The sequence below is a fragment of the Schistocerca serialis genome, chromosome 12, assembly GCF_023864345.2.
Source record: "Schistocerca serialis cubense isolate TAMUIC-IGC-003099 chromosome 12, iqSchSeri2.2, whole genome shotgun sequence".
NCBI lineage: Eukaryota > Metazoa > Arthropoda > Insecta > Orthoptera > Acrididae > Schistocerca > Schistocerca serialis.
Genome location: NC_064649.1, coordinates 108,721,036 through 108,745,209, shown reverse-complemented (window position 1 = coordinate 108,745,209; position 24,174 = coordinate 108,721,036). Strand labels below are relative to the sequence as shown.

Genomic DNA, 24,174 nt, shown 5'->3' with positions numbered 1-24,174 from the left:
CACATGCTGCAATGTTTTTGAAACATTATTGTAACTTGGCGAACACTGGACAACCATGCTAGCTCTGTTGCTACAATCTCAAACAAGTGTATGTTACTTTATTCTTTTCCTAGATTCAATCTAACTTTTGTATACATAATTTTAGACATATCAAAACTAACAACAGTTAATTTGCTTTTTACTTACAGTACTTACCTAAGAAAAGTAAATATTGTGAAATAAATGTCAAAGATAAAAAAACATAGAGCAGGGTTTAGCACGGATCCTGATGTATGACTAGCATGGCTCCATGAGCTGAGTGGTGAGTGAGTGTGTGAGTGAAAGAGGTTTGTGTACCTAAAAGCAGCTGTGGTTCAGCAACAGAAAATGATGAATTTAAATCACAGGAAGAAGCAAGTTAAGAGGATATGTTCCTTTGAGGAAAAGATGGTATAACTAAAAAGAGGAGAAGTAAATATCCTTCCAATATCAGAACATGGTGGTGTTTTATTATTATTATTATTATTATTATGCATTTACTTTGTTGGATCCAAAAATGAATTTCGCATAACAAAGACAGAATTAGATATTCTGAAGTGAATCTTGGATGAAAATATAATAGTACACATCATTGCAACAGGTTCTAATATTTGTATCAACAAAGTTCTTGGTAACTTTTCTAGTGAAAAGGATGTTGCAGAAACTGATGTTATGGAGATCAGAGCTTTCATTGGTATTTAATATCTGTGCAAACCTCTGAGATGTTCTAGAAAGAATTTATTGAAATTCTGGGACAACCCAAACGGCAACAGGCTTGAATCATGTTACTTATGCACGAGTGCAGACTGCTTCAGGTTTCTCTTGAGATGTCCGATGTCTGATATCATCCTTGATAGAGGTGTCTGCAGAGGGACTGACAAATTGGCTGCTAACGGAGATGGAGTGGAGCTGTTTATGAGCAACTGCCAAAAATATTTCACACATACTGTACACCTTACCGCAGATGTGTACTAAATAGGTTACATTTAGATGTAAATAAAACACACCTAAAATCATCCACATAAATCATTCGATGACCAGATAAGCTGTTTATGTTGTGGACGACACCTGTCATCCGCGTGAGTGACCATATCACGAATTATTGCACAAGTAACAGAGGGTTAACATCTTCCATTTATTGGGAGAATTCATTACTACTACTACTACTACTACTTCTACTGACAATAATAACAACAAGAATAAGAGACACTTACCCGCTATTATCTGGTGAAGACACAGTGACATAGACATCGAAGCGCTTGTTTGCTTTGGCTGCTTCCTTCATCGCTTGCAGCACGACACGCGAGTGGGAATGGGTCAATACCCGCTGCAACAAAACTGTGTAAAAGTGACTGAGAACTCCGATTTAGTAGCAGTGTACTCATAACTCCTCCAACTGCAACGGGCCACCACAAAAGTCAAAACAGACTCTGCGACGGGCACAGTCGAGTGCACGACTGCTGGAGAGTTTTGCGGCTCTTGCTTGTTTATTGCTTAACTGTAAATGTCAGTGCTATTTTCAAACTCTCATCCCATTTTTCCGTTTGTTTTAAACCTAACAGAGGACATTTCAATATGTAATACTCAGCTTCCAGAATCTATATTTACTTCTACACAGATACTCTGCAATCCACTGTACTGCACGTGGCGGAGGGTATCCTGTACCACTACTAGTCATTTCCTTTCCTGTTCCACTCGCAAATAGAGTGAGGGAAACATGAACATCTACATGCTTCCGTACGAGTGCTAATTTCTCGTATCTCATCTTCATGGTCCTTACGTGCAATGTATGTTCAAGGCAATAGAATCGTTCTGCAGTTAGCTTCAAATGCCAGTTCTCTGAATTTTCTCAATAGTGTCTCTCGAAAAGAATGTTGGCTTCCCTGCAGGGATTCCCATATGAGTTCCCAAAGCACATCCTTAATACTCGCGTGTTGTTCATACCTACCAGAAACAAATCTAGCTGCCTACCTCAAAATTGCTACAGTGTCTTCCTTTAATTTGCCTGGTACGGATCCCAAACACATAAGAAAGACTCAAGAATAGGTCGCACCAGTGTCCCATATACCTCCTTTACAGATGAACCACACTTTCCTTGTATTCTCCCAATAAATTGAAGTTGACCATTCACCTTTCCCACTACAATCCTTACATGCACATTCCATTTCATACTGTTTTGCAGTGTTACGCCCACGTATTTAAACAACATGACTGTCAAGCAGGACACTAATAATACTGTATCTGAACATTATGGATTTGTTTTTCCTACTAATCCACAGTAACTTACATTTTTCTACATTCAGAGCTAGCTGCCAATCATCACACCAATTGGAAATTTTACTTAAGTCATATCATATCATCCTACTGTCACTTAACTTCGACACCTTACTGTACACCACAGCATCATTGGCAAATAGCCACAGTTTTCTGCCCACCCTGTCCCTCAAATCATTTATGTTTATATTGAGTAATAGTGGTCCTATCTGGGGCATTCCTTACGATACCCTTGTCTCAGATGAACACTTGCTGTTGAGGACAACATACTGGTTTCTGTTGCTCAAGAAGTCTTTGAGGCACTCACATTTCTATGAAGGTACTCCTTGTTCTCGTACCTTCTACCTGCAATGGGGCACCCTGTCAAACACTTTCCGGAAATCAAAAAATATGGAATCTGCCTGTTGCCCCTCGTCCATAGTTTGTAGTATATCATGTGAAATAAGTGAAAGCTGAGTTTTGCAAGAGCGATTGCTTTCTAAAACCATGCTGATTCGTGGACATAAGATTCCTGGTCTCCAGAAGATTTATTATATTCGATCTGAGGATGTGTTCACAGATCCTGCAGCACACCAATGTTAGGGATATTGGTCTGTAATTCTGCAGGTCTGTTCTTTTGCCGTTCTTATATACAGGAGTCACCTGTGCTTTCGTGCAGCCACTTGGGACTTTGCACATGGTGAGAGATTTGCAATAAATTCAGGCTAGGTAAGGAGCCAATGCTGTAGAGTACTCTTTGAAAAACCAAACGGAATTCCATCTGGACCTGGTGACTTATTTCTTTTCAACTCTTTCAGTTGTTTCTCCACGCTGGGGATGGTTATTACTATGTTGTCCATACGGGAGTCTGTTTGATAGTTGAACAATGGTATGTTTGAACAATTCTCCTGTGTGAATGATTTCTTCAATGTGAAATTTAAAACTTTGGCTTTTGTTTTTCTATCTTCAGCTGCCACACCAGACTGGTCAACAAGTGATTGAACGGAAGCCTTAGTCCTACTTAGCAATTTTAGACAGGACCACAATTTTTTCAGGTTTTCTGCCAGATCTTTTGCTAAGATCTGACTGTGGCTGTTATTGTATGCTTCATGCACAGATCTTTTCACAGACGTGCCAATGTCTACTAATCTTTGCTTGTTATCATTTGTGCTTTCTCTTTTGAACCGAGAGTGCAACAGAATCTGCTTCCTCAGTGTTTTCCAAATCTCATTATTAAACCATGACGGGTCTTTCCCATCCTTAATCCACTTACTAGGCAAGTAACTCTCCAGACCTCGATTTACAATCAACTTAAACTTTGCCCATAATTACTCTAAGCCCATCCAACTGGAACTAAGTGATGTCAATTCACTGTTTAAGTGAGATGCTAACAACCACTTATGTGCTCTTTCTACCAGAAACACACGCATAGCTTTCTTGACTGGTTTACTAACTTTTGTAATCATAGTTGCTATAATGACATCATGATTACTAATGTATTTTCACTCTAGAGTGTGCAGTGATTTGAAACTTCCTGGTTGATTAAAATTGTGCTCCAGACTGGGACTAGAACCTGCAACCATTGCCTTTAATGGGCATTTACTCTACCATCCAAGCTATCCAAGCATGACTCAGGACCCACCCTCACAGCTTTAACCTGGCACAAAGTTTCAAATCGGCACATGCTCCACCACAAAGTGAAAATTCATTCTGGTAACAATGCCCGAGGCTGTGGTTAGGCTGTGTGTCTGCAATACCCTTCCTTCCAGAAGTGCTAGTCCCACAAGGTACACAGGAGAACTTATGTGAAGCTTAAAAGGTAGGAGATGAGGTACCGGCAGAAGTAAAGCTATGAGGATGGGTCATGAGGCATTCTCGTGTAGCTCAGACAGTAAGTTTACAGTAACAGAAAAGTGCTGATGTCCACAATGTGTATAAATAAGAACATAAATTGATGAAGCAATTTTTATTAAATAACATTTTAACTCTAAAAGTCAGCTCTATTGAAGGAGAAAAATACAATCATTTATGTTTTTGTTAGTTAAGTAAGAGAGAAACAACATAAATCATAAGGTACACAGGCTCTATATATTCCCCAATAAATATTATAGAAATGGAAGAAGATGAAGAGGAGATGGGACGTGTGATATGGCTAGAAGAATTTGACATAGCACTGAAAAGACTTATGTGGATACTAGACCCCTAGGAGCAGATGACATTCTATCAGACCTACTGATAGCCTTGGGACTGTCAACCATGACAAAACTCTTCCATCTGGTGTGCAAGATATATGAGGCAGGCAAAATAACCTCAGACTTCAAGAAGAATTTAATCATTCCAATTCCAAAAAGAGTAGGCGCTGACAGGTGTGAATATTACTGAACTATTCGTTTAATAAGTCACAGTTGCAAAATACTAACATTAATTCTTTACAGAAGAATGGAAAAACTGATAGAAGCCAACCTCAGGAAAGCTCAGTTTGGATTCCAGAGAAATATAGGTTTGGATTCTGGAGCAATGTAGGAACACAGGAGGCAATACTGACCCTAAGACTTATCTTGGAAGTTAGGTTAAGGAAAGGCAAATCTACATTTCTGGCATTTGTAGACTTAGAGACAGCTTTTGACAGTGTTGACTGGAATACTCTCTTTGAAATTCCGAAGGTAGCAGTGGTAAAATGCAGGATGAGAAAGGGTATTTACAACTTGTACACAAACCAGATGGCAGTTATAAGAGCTGAAGGACATGAAAAGGAAGTAGTGGTTGAGAAGGGAGTGAGACAGGTTTGTAGCCTGTCACAGATATTTTTCAATCTGAACATTGAGCAAGTAGTAAAGAAAACCGAAGAAATATTTGGAGAACGTATTTAAATTCATGGAGATGAAATAAAATCTTCGACATTTTCTGATGATATTGTAACTCTGTCAGAGACAGCAAAGGACTTGGAAGAACAGTTTAACAGAATGGACTGTGTCTGAAAGCAGGATATAAGATGGACACCGACAAAAGCAAAAAAAAGGATAAAGGAATGTAGTCGAACTGAATCAGATGATGCTTAGGGAATTAGACTAGAAAACGAGACATACAAAGTAGTAGATGAATTTTCTTATTTGGGCAGTAAAATAACTGATGATAACCGAAGTAAAGATTATATAAATGTAGACTGGTAAACACATTTCTGAAGTAGAGAAATTTGTGAACATCGAATATAGATTTAAGTGTTAGGAAGTCTTTTCTGAAAGCAATTGTGTGGACTGTAGCTATGTACGGAATTGAAACACAGACAATAAACCGTTTAGACAAGATGACAATAGAAGTTTTGAAATATGGTAGGTACTGAATAGAATTGGGGAAAAAACAATTTGTGGCGCAACTTGACTAGAAGAACAGACCAGTTGATAGGAAACATTCTGAGACATCAAGGGATCACCAATTTAGTATTGGAGGGAACTGAAGAAGGTAAAAATCATAGACACAGATCAAGAGATAAATCTAGTAAGTAGATTCAGGAGGATGTATGTTGAAGTAGTTAAATGGAGATGAAGAGACACGCACAGGATAAAGGAGCATGGGGAGCTGCATCAAACCAGTCTTCAGATTGAAGACAAAACAACAACAACAACAACAAAAATATTGTTCAACGTGCTTGCGTATATATATTTTCACTTCCAAATAAATATCTATGTTCTGAAATGTTTCTTCTAAACATTTTACCATGTGAAACTGATAAAAGAATATACGATACGAACGGACTTCTAGAATGCTGGAGTAGTTTGAGTCAGCAACTTCTGTTAATCAGTAGAATGAAAACCCAGTCCAAAGTTGCAGATTTTTACTTTTATTCACTAGATGACTAGTTCGGGCCAAGACCCACTTTCAAATCATCATAACATAGTCGAAAATGGGATTTCCGAAGATGTAAAAAATGTGCAACGAACATTTACAGTGCTCGAAAGTGGCATTTCCGAAGATGTCACAAATGTTCATTGCACATTTCTGATATCTTCGGAAATGCCATTTTTGACTACGTTATGATGATTTGAAAATAGGCCTTGGCCCGAAATAGTCATCTAGTGAATAGAAAGTAAAAATTTGCAATATGATATTGCAGGGCCTGTGTTATTCTGCATTGCGGTGACCACAACCGTTACAAAACACATCAGACAAATTCACAATTACGAATAATGACTACCATCAGCTGTAGAATGGAATGACGACAATGAAAATTTGTGCCAGACCGGAACTCGAGTACGGATTTCCTGCTTATCATGAGCGGTCGCTTTACCGTTTGGCTATCCGTGCACGACTCACGGCCAGACCCAAACTTCCACTTGTCGTCAACAATATGTCTACGATCTGTACTCGCACATCTATTGTGTGTATTCCCGTACAGATCAGACAACGTGCTTCAAAGTAGGATGCCCGGTATCAGCAGATAAATACAATATTACGTGCCTGTGTTATTCTGATGACAATGCACTGTGGTGATCACAGCCATTATGAAACACATCAGATGAATTCGCAATTGCAAAGTTTGGGTCTGTTCATGAGTTGTGCGTACGTAGCCAAATGGTACGGGGACTGTTTGCAATAAGTGGGAAATCCGTGTTCCGAGTCCCTGTCCGGCACAAATTTTCATTGTCGTCATTCCATTCTACAGTTGATGGTAGTCATTATTCGCAATTATGAACTCATCTGAAAAATTTGCACATTTGGACTGGTTTTTCATCCTACTGGTACAATATGAAGTTTGCTTTGGCCATTAATAAACTTAATAGTCATTAGTTCCTCAATTCCGATACTATACTCTGACTTTTTGTATCATGAATGTTACCTCATAACCTCACTTTCACCATTCAGTGCTGGGCTAAGTGAACTGACCTGACGTGACAGACAGTGTGTATACACCCTGACGTGTCGCAGCTGTTACGTGACGGTCGGTGCGAAGAAGTGATCTTTAGCGATCTAATCATCATGGATGAGTTCTGTGTGTATCACTGTGACCCAAATACAAAGGAGTGAAGCAAGCAGAGGAAACATGCAGATCTCCCATCAACAAAAAAGGTGGAGATCGGACTGTCATTAACAGAGGTGATCTCCAGAGTTTCACAGACTTGAAACAGTGTGGTGCTAACAGATCATGCTCGTAAGGGGCAAACCATCATCAGAGCATGGCACCAACTCATGTTGAATTTGCAGGAGGCTATCAAGATCAAGCATCATAGGCAGCTAGGGGCTGCTTCTGGTCCACTGTGACACTCCAGCTCATTCTGCATGGCACACTGTCACAGCAAATGCTTTCACACTCCCATATTCTTCTGTCATGGCAGCCAATAACTTCTTCCTGTTCCACTGGCTGGGCAGAGCATTGCATGGCACATATTTTTCTCAGTAACAACAAGTTGATTTTCAAGGTGGAAAATTTCCAGATCTACCAAAATGTAGACATCTGTTACAGAGGTGTCCACCGAGTCAACCGTAATTAAGAAAAATGTGTTGCACTGAAGGGTGAACATGCAGAGGAAGTCTAAATCATCACCAAGTGTCAAGGTCAAGGCTTGATTTCTTTTTCTTCAACTTGGCCCACAACCACAAGTGAGACTTGCAATAAGGAAGTTGGGCCATAAACGATAAGCATGCAGCTGCCCTGTGGGATTCAATGCAGACCACACATAAAAAAGACAAGCCTGGCGCATCATATGGCACAAACAACATCAACAACATGAATTGGATCATAGTTAAACAATTCTTAATAGTCAATTACATGAACTCCTTTGTTGCACTCACTCGTGTTCATTATAATTCCCTAAAATAATTAAACAACCCACATACCTGTAATGTCTATAAAAAGATTATCTAATATTGATGACACTAGTCATAAGTGCATTGTTATTGTGGACAGTGATTCAGTAGATCCCACCAATAATAACAGTGATGGCAGTGGGCTGCATGAAAATGTCCAAAATACTAATCACCAAAAATGACACCAATAATGAAGACTGTATTTGTCCTCATCGTTGAAGTATTGCATTTGGAAAGAAGAAAATATCAAGACAAAAATCTCTGAATATACACAGGCTCCTGGCATAAGAGTGCCAATTGGAGAACAGTCAGGTTGAAGTACAAGAGTGTCTGACTCTTTTATATAATGTCTGACAATGTTTTGATAATATTGTCACGGAAACAAATCGGTACATAGAACAAACAATGATCAATGAAAATACAAGAAAGAAAATAAGACATGGATCCCTGTCAATTGTAGTGAATGTAACATATACTTTGTTTTATAGATAACAATAGCTCAGGTAAAAAAGAACAAAAATTCAGATTTACTAGTATAAAAGATCCATCGTAGAAACACCAACATTCAAGAACATTATGTCACTGTAAAGATTTTTGCAAATTACAAGTTTTTTTTTCATTTTGCAAATAACAATACGACTTACATAAATGATAAATTATGTAAAGCCATGCCTCTGCTAAACTATTTTGATAAAAAATTCAAAGAAGTACATGTTATGGGAGAAAACACTGCAATTGATGAATCACTGATGAAATTTAAAAAAACGCAGGTCTCAAAAAATTTAGTCCTTTGAAGAGGGCGAGATTTGGAATAAAATGTTATAAACTGTGCGATTCACCATCAGCCTATTCCCATAATTGTAAAATATATTCACGAAATGATAAAGCAGAACTTGAGTACAATGAACCTGAAACTGTTGTGATTTCAATACCAGATAAAAGGCACACTTTATATTTGGATAGTTGGTACTCTTTGGTGAAACTGTTTGTAACTTTAGCTGAAAATGGAACAAATGTTGTTGGTCCAATAGTTTTAATAGGAAATATATGCCAGGAGATTCTGTTAAAGTAAAATTAAAAAAAGTTGGAACTCATAATGAGAAGCTGCATTGGCACATTACTGTTGAAGTGAAAGGATAAACAGGCTGGTACAAAAATGTAGAAATGACTGAACAAAACGAAAGTCAACATAACCCTACTTTCGCACTAAAATGTACTATTCATTACAACATGGGAATGATTGTTGCTGGCTGCCAAGATCAGAGATTAGCAGGTTGAGTATTATGAGGCAATACTTGAAAGGGCACTGAAATATCTTTTTTTAAACACTTGATATGGTACTTAATGATTAATATACTCTGTACAACAAAAACAATATGAAAAAGAAACAGAATTACTTCAAATAGCAGAAGCATTAATACCCAATGTGCTGTCACAAATTTATAAAACATGAGGATCATTATCAATATTATGAAAAGGAAAGTTGCTACTCACCTCACACAATTTTCAAATTGTGACATTTTTTTAAACAATGAGGTACATGTAATGGAACTTGAAAGTGTTTACATTCCCACATTGTTTCATTCCATTTCTAATTTTTGTACATACTTTGCAGGCTGTTGGATTATTTTCTATGGTGTATATGTTTCAGAAAGTAACTATATTATGAAAAGGAAAGTTGCTACTCACCATATAGCAGAGATGCTGAGTCGCAGAGAGGCACAACAAAAAGACTCTCACAAATAAAGCTTTTAGCCAGTAACGCCTTCATCAAAAATAGATGACAAGTGCCTGCCCGCCCACACACACACACACACACACACACACACACACACACACACACACACTACTGCAGTCTCTGGCAACTGAAGCCACACCAGTTGCCTGAGATTCCAGTCATGTGTGTGATCTGCGTTTGTGTTAGTGTGAGTGCATGATTGTGAGTGTGTGTCATATTTATATAAATATGTCTGCTTGTGTCTGTATATGTGTGGATGGATATGTGTGTGTGTGCGAGTGTATACCCGTCCTTTTTTCCCCCTAAGGTAAGACTTTCCGCTCCCGGGATTGGAATGACTCCTTACCCTCTCCCTTAAAACCCACATCCTTTCGTCTTTCCCTCTCCATCCTTCTTTTCTGATGAGGCAACAGTTTGTTGCGAAAGCTTGAATTTTGTGTGTATGTTTGTGTTTGTTTGTGTGTCTGTCGACCTGCCAGCACTTTCATTTGGTAAGTCACATCATCTTTGTTTTTAGATATATTTTTCCTACGTGGAATGTTTCCCTCTATATATATATATTAGGGGGAAAAAAGGACGGGTATACACTCGCGCACACACACACAGACACAGGTCTTTAAATATGTCTGCTTGTGTCTGTATATGTGTGGATGGATATGTGTGTGTGTGTGTGTGTGTGCGCGCGAGTGTATACCCGTCCTTTTTCCCCCTAAGGTAAGTCTTTCCGCTCCCGGGATTGGAATGACTCCTTACCCTCTCCCTTAAAACCCACATCCTTTCGTCTTTCCCTCTCCTTCCTTCTTTCCTGATGAGGCAACAGTTCGTTGCGAAAGCTTGAATTTCTGACTTCCAGCATTGCGTCTCAATCCTTCTTAAAAAACCTTAATCCTACACCCAACATCACCACTGCTGAAGCCCAGGCTATCCGTGATCTGAAGGCTGACCGATCCATCGTCATTCTTCCGGCGGACAAGGGTTCCACAACCGAGGTACTTGATCGTCGGGAGTATGTGGCTGAGGGACTGCGTCAGCTTTCAGACAACACCACATACAAAGTTTGCCAAGGTAACCCCATTCCCGATGTCCAGGCGGAGCTTCAAGGAATCCTCAGAACCTTAGGCCCCCTGCAAAACCTTTCACCTGACTCCATCAACCTCCTGACCCCACCGACACCCCGCACCCCTACCTTCTACCTTCTTCCTAAAATCCACAAACCCAATCATCCCGGCCGCCCCATTGTAGCTGGTTACCAAGCCCCCACAGAACGTATCTCTGCCTAAGTAGATCAACACCTTCAACCCATTACATGCAGTCTCCCATCCTTCATCAAAGACACCAACCACTTCCTTGAACGCCTGGAATCCTTACCCAATCTGTTACCCCCGGAAACCATCCTTGTAACCATTGATGCCACTTCCTTATACACAAATATTCCGCACGTCCAGGGCCTCGCTGCGATGGAGCATTTCCTTTCACGCCGATCACCTGCCACCCTACCTAAAACCTCTTTCCTCATTACCTTAGCCAGCTTCATCCTGACCCACAACTTCTTCACTTTTGAAGGCCAGACGTACCAACAATTAAAGGGAACAGCCATGGGTACCAGGATGGCCCCCTCGTACGCCAACCTATTCATGGGTCGCTTAGAGGAAGCCTTCTTGGTTACCCAGGTCTGCCAACCCAAAGTTTGGTACAGATTTATTGATGACATCTTCATGATCTGGACTCACAGTGAAGAAGAACTCCAGAATTTCCTCTCCAACCTCAACTCCTTTGGTTCCATCAGATTCACCTGGTCCTACTCCAAATCCCATGCCACTTTCCTTGACGTTGACCTCCACCTGTCCAATGGCCAACTTCACACGTCCGTCCACATCAAACCCACCAACAAGCAACAGTACCTCCATTATGACAGCTGCCACCCATTCCACATCAAACGGTCCCTTCCCTACAGCCTAGGTCTTCGTGGCAAACGAATCTGCTCCAGTCCGGAATCCCTGAATCATTACACCAACAACCTGACAACAGCTTTCGCATCCCGCAACTACCCTCCCGACCTGGTACAGAAGCAAATAACCAGAGCCACTTCCTCATCCCCTCAAACCCAGAATCCCCCACAGAAGAACGACAAAAGTGCCCCACTTGTGACAGGATACTTTCCGGGACTGGACCAGACTCTGAATGTGGCTCTCCAGCAGGGATACGACTTCCTCAAATCCTGCCCTGAAATGAGATCCATCCTTCATGAAATCCTCCCCACTCCGCCAAGAGTGTCTTTCCGCCGTCCACCTAACCTTCGTAACCTGTTAGTTCATCCCTATGAAATCCCCAAACCACCTTCCCTACCCTCTGGCTCCTATCCCTGTAACCGCCCCCGGTGCAAAACCTGTCCCATGCACCCTCCCACCACCACCTACTCCAGTCCTGTAACCCGGAAGGTGTACACAATCAAAGGCAGAGCCACGTGTGAAAACACCCACGTGATTTACCAACTGACCTGCATACACTGTGATGCATTCTATGTGGGAATGACCAGCAACAAACTGTCCATTCGCATGAATGGACACAGGCAGACAGTGTTTGTTGGTAATGAGGATCACCCTGTGGCTAAACATGCCTTGGTGCACAGCCAGCACATCTTGGCACAGTGTTACATCGTCCGGGTTATCTGGATACTTCCCACCAACACCAACCTATCCGAACTCCGGAGATGGGAACTTGCCCTTCAGTATATCCTCTCTTCTCGTTATCCGCCAGGCCTCAATCTCTGCTAATTTCAAGTTGCCGCCACTCATACCTCACCTGTCTTTCAACAACTTCTTTGCCTCTACAGTTCCGCCTCGACTGACATCTCTGCCCAAACTCTTTGTCTTTAAATATGTCTACTTGTGTCTGTATATGTGTGGATGGATATGTGTGTGTGTGCGTGTGTATACCTGTCCTTTTTTCCCACTAAGGTAAGTCTTTCCGCTCCCGGGATTGGAATGACTCCTTACCCTCTCCCTTAAAATTCACATCCTTTCATCTTTCCTTCTCCTTCCCTCTTTCCTGATGAGGCAACCGTTGGTTGCGAAAGCTAGAATTCTGTGTGTATGTTTGTGTTTGCTTGTGTGTCTATCGACCTGCCAGCGCTTTTGTTCGGTAAGTCACCTCATCTTTGTTAAACAAAGATGATGTGACTTACCATACGAAAGCGCTGGCAGGTCGATACAAACACAAACAGACACATACATACACACAAAATTCAAGCTTTCGCAACAAACTGTTGCCTCGTCAGGAAAGAGCGAAGGAGAGGGAAAGACGTAAGAAATATATAATCAAAGATGGGAGCACAGCTCCCCCCATTCCCATGGTTCCCCCCTCTGTCAGTGTTGTTGGTGAATCATTGGTGAGTATTTGGATGACTTGGCATGGGTCATTTGCCATGACCCAATAAGTTTCTATATTGCTGTCGTGTAATATTTATTATTGTTTTTTTTATTTTCTCAAGGAAAATTACATTATTTAGAAATCACATAGAAATTAAAAAATATGTTTTTCAGTGTTGTTGGATATTCAATCCCTGAAGGGAGTGAAATAGAAGAGGAAAGGTTTTATGAAACTATTTCATTATGAAAGCATTTTCAAAGCTAAATCTATAAAAAATTGTATTTCGCCTCTCAATTAGAAGTAAAAATACACATGTTTCATTCTTTTTGAATAGTCAACCCCTATGTGGATGATGTAGGGGATTAAAACTGTTAGAAAATATTTTGGTATATTAAAAAATTTTTAAAGCTAAATTATGGAAATCAGTATTACACTTCTCAGTTAGATATAAAGAAATACATGTTAGAGTATGAAAGTCACTGTGCCACTATCACCACAAAAACACAAAAGATGTGATAAACAAAAACCTCTGGCGCCAGCTGCCAGAATCTCTTTTTGGTCAGAAGTACATTCAAAAAATACCATGCTCCTGTGGTCTTAATTAGCCTGAAAAGTGCTGAAGTTTTTGAATACCATAAAAATTCAATTAAGGAAAAAAAAAAATATCTGTGCTGTCCATACAGACTATGCGAACAAAGCAGTGGTCACTATGCTAGTGTACAGTACAGAAACAGAAAATATTTCCAGTCTTGCCAGGAATACGGAGTGCAAACTCATGTGCACACATTTCAATGCAAATTAACACACTTTGAAGCTTTCTACACACTGAACTCAGGATGAATCTACTCACCGAGCCATCTATTATGAAATTAGAGGCCAGCTTGGCAACCTTGCCTCTTGCCTCCATCAGTTTCTTGAGAAACAACTTCCCTCGGTGCAGCATAATTGCCTTACACTCGGCAAATGTCTGTAATTTATAACATTTGCTCGTTAGTAACAGAGTCTCTGAAATAGATCCTTTTAAACGTGCTGTACATAGAACAGGCATATAAAACAAACTTACCACACATGTAAATTCATAAGTATGGTGCAAAGCGACTAAATTTTTTACTTTTTGAAAAATTCTAGCAGAAAATGCTTCCTACTAGAACTTCTTACCATACCATTAGGGTACAAAGAGTGGGAATAACTGCTTGAATGACTCTGTGACCCAGAAATTAGTCAAGTCTTGTCCTCACAATCCCTACAGCAGCAATATTTTTAGATTCCTCATGTGACACTACTTGATGAAATTTTGTAAGTAGGCTTTCTAGAATTGTTGGCATCCGCCAGTGCTTACATTGTAGGATTTCCATAAATCTTTTCCATGAGCCAAAAAAAACAGGTGACTTTTCTTGCATAGCTCAATATCCCCTGTAGTCCTACTTGGTATGCAGACTCCAGCAATATGTGTATCCTTAGTTGCAGGACACCACCCGAACTGTGATGTAGTTGTGCTGTACCACAATGTGTTGTCTGATGTTATCGAGCTGCGGTGTGCTTGTTTTGAAGTGAAATGTTGCTGCCGAGAATATGGTACATGAAGAAGTGGCATGCTCTAACAATTTAATTGTGTGATGCTGATGTATTTGTGAGGTATTTTATTGTGTCATTTAGTGTGCTCCAGTCATCATGAAGTGGAATGCATGAAATTACGTGGTATCACAATTAATTATGCAGGGCAGGATTTGAGATCCATCCTTCATGAAATCCTCCCCACTCCGCCAAGAGTGTCTTTCCGCCGTCCACCTAACCTTCGTAACCTGTTAGTTCATCCCTATGAAATCCCCAAACCACCTTCCCTACCCTCTGGCTCCTATCCTTGTAACCGCCCCCGATGCAAAACCTGTCCCATGCACCCTCCCACCACCTACTCCAGTCCTGTAACCCGGTAGGTGTACACGATCAGAGGCAGAGCCACGTGTGAAAGCACCCACGTGATTTACCAACTGACCTGCCTACACTGTGATGCATTCTATGTGGGAATGACCAGCAACAAACTGTCCATTCGCATGAATGGACACAGGCAGACAGTGTTTGTTGGTAATGAGGATCACCCTGTGGCTAAACATGCCTTGGTGCACAGCCAGCACATCTTGGCACAGTGTTACACCGTCCGGGTTATCTGGATACTTCCCACCAACAGCAACCTATCCGAACTCCGGAGATGGGAACTTGCCCTTCAGTATATCCTCTCTTCTCGTCATCCGCCAGGCCTCAATCTCCGCTAATTTCAAGTTGCCGCCACTCATACCTCACCTGTCTTTCAACAACTTCTTTGCCTCTACAGTTCCGCCTCGACTGACATCTCTGCCCAAACTCTTTGTCTTTAAATATGTCTGCTTGTGTCTGTATGTGTGGATGGATATGTGCGTGTGTGCGAGTGTATACCTGTCCTTTTTTCCCCCTAAGGTAAGTCTTTCCGCTCCCGGGATTGGAATGACTCCTTACCCTCTCCCTTAAAACCCACTTCCTTTCGTCTTCCCCTCTCCTTCCCTCTTTCCTGATGAGGCAACAGTTTGTTGCGAAAGCTTGAATTTTGTGTGTGTGTTTGTGTTTGTTTGTGTGTCTATCGACCTGCCAGCGCTTTTGTTCGGTAAGTCACCTCATCTTTGTTTTTATATATAATTTTTCCCACGTGGAATGTTTCCTTCCATTATATATATATATATATATATATTTTAGTGCTGCATTTTGAATGGTGGTGGTGTTTTTATTATTGAATGTTTAGTTTTTCCCTGCCCAAAACCCCCTTTTCCCTGTCGTCATCTCGCTAATCTCATTGAGTTTAGTCAGCGTATTGGTTTGTGTAGTATTTGGATTTTTGTGTGGGTTCTGACATATTTTGGTTGCCATACTGGATCCACAGAAATAGGAATTATTGGCATGGTGATGTCACTAGTTATAGCAGACAGGTGCTAACCCAGTCTCCAGTAATTCCAGCAACATCCTAGAGGGAGTTCCAGAACTCTTATACACAGATTGCATTTTCCCAGTATTGTACAATTTACCACAGGTTGCCACCTGCTTTACTGTTGATTGAACCTCCAGCAACCAATCTTTGGACCACTTTGAAACCTCATCAAGATGTGACTGGGTATTTGTGAAACTTATTTTCATAGGTCCTTATGATGACTTTATGCTTAACATAGACACATCTCAACTCTTCAGTCTTTTGGAGGAATAAATTTTGTCTAAATCTGCATATTACTCCAATATGAAGGTGGTCATTAGTTGTAAAATTTTGAATAAAAATTACTCCAAAATACATAACAACGCTCAACCTAAAATAACAAGGGTACAAAAAGCTTTAACACAAAAGGAAAGATGGAAATACGGAAGCGTCTGATCCCAACCGTCTGCTTTGACCCATGATGTCACAAATATGGCGGAAACAAAAACAAACACACACACTTTCCACAAGAAGCCTAATGACACTAATGGGACAAGCGCGGGAAATGGGGTGTTTTGGGTGGGGGGGCAAACTAAATATAAACAACCCGTAGCTACAACGTGTAAGTGAAGACAGCCATGCATGAATATCCACCCACCTCCCCAGGGGTCATAACCCCTGCAACCCATAGAAGATGAAGATGCTTCAGTAGCTGATTAGTGTTTTTTGTCTTTTTAAAAAAAAAATCTCACAGGATAGAACGAACAGATCAGAAAGATAAATATAATAAACTAAAACAGAAATTCGAGGAAACAGATAATTAAAATAAGTAATAAGTGTTTTTAAATTTAAAAAAAAAATCTCACGAGATAGAACGAACAGATCAGAAAAGTAAATAAAATAAGATAAAACAGAATTGGAGACAGCCACACTCAAACCAAACTCCGCGCCATCATGACGTCACACACAACACCCTTACGTCACGGGTCAAATCCGACGCGTTGGATCGGACGCTTCTGTCGACCCGGAAAGATACCAGTGTTAAGAATCATTGTTGACGGGGAATAAGTAACTTGAGATGAACTGATCAATGCGAGAAGTAGGCAGCTGAACAAAGAATTCAGTCTAAAAAAAAAAAAAAAAAAAAAAAAAAAAAAGAGAGAGACATACAATGTATCAAGAAAAAATGTTACATTCCAAACCTTGGCCATTGAGAACCTTGCAGTTGAGTGCTACCTCACAAATGTATAAAAACTGAGGAAACAAGATAGAATTTTGTTTCCAATAAGCAATATTGGTCGAGGTGCCAAAGAAAAGGAGACTTATTAAGATCATCATAAAAAAAAGGCTTCTGCAGTAAATAAGCTTATGTAAAAAGGTGAACTGGGCTAAAAGTAAATTATTTAGAAAGTTGTGTAGCTGAAGTACACTAGTATCCTGACAAGAAACACACACAACAGCGAACTTTGAATAACACAAAGACCAAAATGAAAACAGAACACAAAGAACATTTATAGTATGGCTACATGAAACTAAACAACATTAAAAATAAAGTGGATGAGAACCTTACTAGAACATGGAATAGGTTGAATGAACAATAAGTAGCAAGTCAAGCACAGATTTAGAAATAGCTGCTAATCAAATGTTCACCGACATTTATAAATGGTTTAAAGCTAATCACTGTCATTAAACTTTGAGAAGACCCACTGTATGTAGTTCTGAACATGTAAGAGATTTCCTTCCAGCATGCATAAATTTCTGGGATTACAACTCGATAATAAATTTATTTGGGAAGGGCATACCACAGAATTGCTTAAGCGCCTAAACAAGTCTGTATTTGCAGTAAGAATGATGTCAGATGTAGGAGATACAAACATAAAAAACTTGCATACTTTGCTTACTTTCATTCTATTATGTCTTGTGGCATCAAATTCAGGGGTAACTCATCAAACTGAGCAAAAGATTTTAGTGTGCAAAAGTATGCGACAAGAATCATTTGTGGTGTAAATTCAAGAACATCATGTAGAAACCTGTTCAAGGAACTTTGTATTCTAACCACTGCTTCTCAGTATATTCACTCGTTAATGAAATTTGTTGCAAGTAATATATCTCTATTTCCAACCAATAGCTCAATACATAGTATCAATAGTAGGGATAAGAACAATCTACATAAGGACCTAAAATCACTTATCTTGGTCCAAAAAGGGGTCCAATATTCAGGAACACACATTTTCAATAAATTGCCAGCAACCATTAAAAAAGCATGGATTAAACAGAGTTTGAGAGACTTTTTGATAGGCAACTCCTTCTACTCTATAGATGAATATCTTAACAGAGATTGTTAAACCAGATTAAGTAAAAATGTCTGTTAGATTTCAGTTTTGACAGCACTTGGTAGAACAGTCAAGATTAGGCATTTTGTGTATGATACATTTATTAATAGTGCATAACAATGTTTCATTCTGACAGCATGTTAATTCTACAAATATTAACTGTTCCAGTTTACCGCACTGTATTCACCTATTTTGACAATCTCCTGAGAAAAGATCAGGGTAATTCATATTATTTTCAAATGTATTATATTTTTATGTTATACTTTCTGACATGTTCCACACCCACGAATATCATCTCATTTTTTGGCTCTATTGAACGAAAAGTGAATCTAATATAATCTGAACTTACATTATACAATTTAGGATTAGTCCATTACTAGATCAACCAGGCATTACAAATGACAAGGAAGTGGAATTATTATAGGTGTTACATACATCTATTATTTGAAGTACGAATTTAGGAAGGAAGGGAGTGAGGCAACACACAAAAATGGAATGAGATTGTCAAATGACTCAAAAGTCCCTGGCGTAAAAACATTAAAGGAATCATTCTCAGGCAGGATTCATTTGCAACATACCTCTGTATCAAGTTTTGCGAGGGTAATGAAACGCAGAAACAGCTCGCATCCAGATCTGACAGCTGCACCTGGATGATCTGTCTTTCGCATTGCATCTCCGGCTGCGCGAAGGTTTGAATCCAACTCTTGTACTGTCTCTGCTGGAAAATGTATACAAAAGTGTTGCGTTATGATACTTTACTCACGACGTTCAACCACCAAAAGGAGATAGTATTTCTTTTCCGTCAAAACAAAACTTACATTTGTCTCGCTCCAGAACGGTAAGTAAGGTCCTTATTGCGGCAATTCCAGCTGAAACATCTTCTTCTTCCTCCAATATTCCGATAAAATAATCTTGTATCTCTGGAAACCCAAGTTTTTGAAATAAATTTCATCATGCACAAAGTTTTGGCCACAGTTGGCATATAACCATTCAGTGTAGGATGCATCTGTCAGCATTTCGCACGCTAGAATGTATATGTCAAAAGCTAACGAGCATACCCACCGAAAATATATAACGCTATTTATAATTTTATTTTCTCTGTAGTTCTAATTTTTCCAGCTTCCAATATTTACTTACCCTTCTTATCCATCGCTAATTGGTTTCAAACGAGGGTTATTTCTTACTTGCTTCTTCGTAAATATGTGTTTTACACAGCACACACACAAAACCACAACAGTATGTTTACATTCAGAGTCCACATGACAATCACAGTATCCACTATCCAGCTATCCACAGTACACACATGGCAAGGTTATGAGTGTTGGTAACACTGTTGGAGTGACTGATTATATCGAAAACTAAACTGTTTTACTTTCAACTTGGCTGAAAATATATACGTTACGATTTCAAACTATTTTTCCTTGTTTTGAATATTATCGTGACTCGTTCAAGGGGCTGTGTTACCCGTAATTGTTCGCATACTAAATTTATTAAAGGAGGTCTTTGTAGAGATTTCGATATCGTTTGTCGAACAGTTGTCAATACGATATGTCGCGCAAAATTTGAAAGTGTTCGCCGAAAGACGTTTTCTATTCCGGATATTCTCTTACTTGTGTCGTTAATAATAATAATAATCAAGCGATCACAAGCAAACTCAGGGAACGACGATGAGCTGCGAAGAGCTGTAGAATTGATGCAACAGTACGTGCAACCACAAATTAATGTTTTCTGTAAACTCGAACGGGTCGTCTATTCACATTATTTATCTGCCTATCTATCTCTATTCATTTAAAGATTATCTCAAAATGATATACGATTTTTCAAGGTAATACAGTGCCTATCAATAGCCGAAAATATAACATGCTTTATGAGGATAGGACTGGTAGCCTATGGAGGTAGGACAGATGTTCATGTTCCTTCAGTTACACACAATTTGTTTCAGTTAACTTGCTAAATAAAACATTGTTTCCTTCGTCCCTGCCTATGTGCCAAAGTCGCCTGGACTCTTTCCGACCACTTGCAATGTAAAACTTAATTCCACTCTCCACTGCCGCACACACCAAGACACCTACCGATGACTCCTGGACTGAGAAGACACTTCTATACTGTCAGCCTCAATTCCGATCTCGACACTCAAATTGTTCACCTGAAAAACTAAGCTAGGCTTGACACATGATCCTCACAAAAGCAGTCAAACATTACCGTGTATTGAAATGTGACAGGTGTTGTAGTATCCCCTCTAATTGCTATCCACTACTCTTAGTTATCTAAGTACTCTTTAACTGTATAATAAGCATTACTTCTTAAGAAAGTTTTAGCTGCCTTTTAAAAAAATGTATTTTAGCAATCTTTTTCACTTCCCTTGGAAGTTTATTATACAGTTTTATCGACTGATATAAGGTATTGTTTCTAGTTTTTTATTTGTTCTTCCTCAGTAACTATAACTCTAAACTATCTCTTGTGCCATGATCATCAATAGAATAATTACTGCAGTATTTGATAATATTTTCCATGATATGCTCCACAGACTGTTATATGTACACACTTCGTTAAGTAAGACTATTTAATTTTTTTAAATAGCTGTTTACAATGAGTCCCACTACTATTTCCAGTTATTATTCTTATGTATGGCTGTTCTGTGCAGTTTAAAAACTATGTCCATATTTTTTGTCTTCAATCTCCAGAAACGAATCCCATAGCTCAGAATTGAGTGTATGTATGCCTAGTATGTTACCACAAGTCATTGGCTATTACAGACATACTAACACTCTAAGAGCATAGCATGCTGGTAACAAGCTTTTTGCCAGTACCTTTGTATGTTCACACCATATTAGCTGACAATCAAAGCTCATTCCGAAAAACTAAGTGTTTGCTTCACTATCTACAGATTTTTGTCTAGTGATAAGAGTTGCTCCTCCTCTTTATGTTGAAATGCTTACTGTCCGTTTTATTGTGAGGTGTGCCTGTTTGTGTAAATGGGTGTGCATTTTTCTTTTACCAGGAAGTCTTTGGCCAAAAGCTTATATGTAACAGTCTTTTCATCATGCCCGTCGGCAACTTAATGTGTCATCCTTACAGTGAGTACCAGTATGTCCTTTTCTTAACTGTAAATTCAACTAACTTCAGTTGAAACAATGTTGATTGTAACTTCATGATTGTAAACAGTTATGTAAGGGACAGCAGCAGTGGCCGTGCAGAGTCAGTATTATTTCATCCGTGAGGCACTAAACCTGTGTCAGTCTCCATCAGTTCATGAGGTGATAAAACATGTTGTTGAAAGTATTTGGACTATTTCAACTTCATCATTTATTAGATTAACATGACACAGAATGCCTGACATATACTAAATGGACATACGTTATATCACAGGTGAGGAAATACAGCAACCCTGAGTTACAGATCTCACTGAAGATCGCTGATGACTGACAAGTTAAACAGTCCCGTTGTCACCACAAAAGCTGATTACGTTTTAGGATGTAAGCAATACACTGTCAGACATCCTTTTGCTTGGCATATAGCAGCAACTCGACGCAGCTTGGACTCGACAAGTTGTTCGAAGTTCTTTGCAGAAATGTCGAGTCATGCTTCCTCTACAGCTGTTCATAATTGTGAAAATGTTGCTGGTGCAGGATTTTGTGCATGAACATTTTTGTCCCATAAATGTTCAATGGGATTCGTGTTAGGCAATCTGGGTGGCCAAATCATTTGCTCAAATTGTTTGGAATATTCATCAAACTAGCTGTGAACAGTTATGGTCTGATGACATGGTGCATTGTCATCCATAAAACATGAAGTCCATGAATGGCTGCAAATGGTCTCCAAACATAACCATTTTCAGTCAACAATTGATTCAATTGGACCAGAGAACCCAGTCCATTCTGTGTAAACAGAGCACACATTGTTATGGAACCACCATCAGCTTGCACAGTGCCTTGTTGATAATTTGGGTCCACAGCTTCCTGGGGTCTGCACCACACTCTAACCCTATCACCAGCTCTTACCAACTGAAACAGGCACTCATCTGACCAAGCTGTAGTTTTCCAGTCAGGTTCTAGGATCCAACCGATATGATCAAGAGCTCAAGAGAGGCTGGGCGATTTTGTGCTGTTAGCAAAGGCACTCGCATTGGTCATCTGCTGCCATAGCCCGTTAATGCCACATTTCGCTGCACTGTCTTATCACATATGTTCATCGTACGTCCCACATTGATTTCTGTGATTATTTCACGCAGTACTGCTGGCCTGTTAGCACTGACAACTCTAGGCAAACATTGTTTCTCTCTTCAACTTTTGTTGTCCTGTCTTCCTCAGTTGCATGTAATATTACGGTATAATGATAATTTTTACTTTAGGACTCCCTAACTACAACTGAATGAAACACAATTTTCCTAGTGTTGTTAAGTGTGGAAAAAAACCCTCAAATTGAAAATTATAAGAACAAGAATAGTGGTGAAAATGGAACAAAAACACAACATGTAGAAAATTGTTCACCGAACCTGCCACTGAAGGTGCCTTGCAGAGAATAAAAGCGAAATGCGCATGGCATGAAAACTGTTTCTTTCAGTTGTAGTTAGACTGCCCAAAAGTAAAAATTATCATTACACTGTAATACTGTTGCTCTCAGTCATTAGGAGCAGGCCGTCAGCCACTCTGTTGCTCGTGGTGAGAGATAATGCCTGAAGTTTGGTATTCTCAGCACACTGTTTACAGTGTGGATCTCGGAATACTGAATTCCCTAACATTTTCGAAAATTGAATGTCCCATGCATCTAGCCCCAACTACCATTCCACATTCAAAGTCAGTTATTTCCATTGTGCAGCTATAATCATGTCCGAAACTTTTTCGCATGAGTCATCTGAATACAAATGACAGCTCTGCCAATGCACTGCCTTTTTATACCCTGTGTACATGATACTACCACCATCTGTATATGTGCATGTCCCTGTCTCGTGACTTTAGTCATCTCAGTGTATTGTTGTCAGTGATGGTGGTGGTTGTCAGACACAAAGTGCTGGCAACATGAAGTCTTCCAATTTCTTCCAGTTCAGAAGTAAGGAATCTAGCAATTAAGTGATTTACAAACAGTAAGTATAGTGCTTGCTTTTTAACTTGTTTGGTTTTAAGTGAGAATACAGCATGTGGCTGAAGCAAGTGCTGCTAGGGAGAGGAGTGGTGCAGAGGAAGTATGTTCCAGCATAAGTGGATAGTTAGCTTTCTTTTCTGAGAGAGAGTTGTAGGTTTTGTCAGTAACACTCTGAGAATTTCTTCATCATTCTATACAAAAGGGTTGTTAGAAATAAGCAGTGGCAATTACGTCACTGACTCATTGGTTTGCAGTTTAATAAAACACCTATGAAAACTAAATGTCATTTATCTTTTGTCATTTAAAAAAATAATGAAAGAAAATTCTTTTCCTTTCTAAAGTTTAGTTATGCACTAATGTATATAATGGTGGGGTGGACGATTCTAGCAAATATCTGATTGCGGTCAAGGATAATGATCTCAGAAAGATTGGGAACCACTGTTGTAATATGTTGTAGAGTGGGACATACTCTGTGTCATGCACCTCCCAGTGGTTTGCAGACTATGGATATACAGGGCGATTCAAAAAAATTTTACAAACTGACATGGAACAAGGATCAGTAATCACATAGGAACTGGGGATCACAAATGCCATGAGAGGGTGCTACAGTCATGTGTGGGCTGGCATCATCGGAAACTGTTTATTTG

The 24,174-nt window shown here is 39.5% G+C and overlaps 1 protein-coding gene across 1 annotated transcript in view; it reads right to left on the bottom strand.

Moving 5' to 3' along the window:
• The window catches only part of LOC126428341 (translation initiation factor eIF-2B subunit alpha), a 44,799-nt gene extending 25,073 nt beyond the window's left edge, over nucleotides 1–19,726 (bottom strand). The window contains exons 1-5 of the mRNA XM_050090274.1: nucleotides 19,583–19,726; nucleotides 19,264–19,365; nucleotides 19,024–19,163; nucleotides 14,031–14,147; nucleotides 1,233–1,345 (exon numbers count right to left, since the gene is read on the bottom strand). Of these exons, the coding sequence (XP_049946231.1) occupies nucleotides 1,233–1,345; nucleotides 14,031–14,147; nucleotides 19,024–19,163; nucleotides 19,264–19,365; nucleotides 19,583–19,595 (485 nt within the window). The 5' untranslated portion in view covers nucleotides 19,596–19,726. The remainder of the gene's footprint in view (nucleotides 1–1,232; nucleotides 1,346–14,030; nucleotides 14,148–19,023; nucleotides 19,164–19,263; nucleotides 19,366–19,582) is intronic.
• Between the last annotated feature and the right edge of the window lie 4,448 nt (nucleotides 19,727–24,174).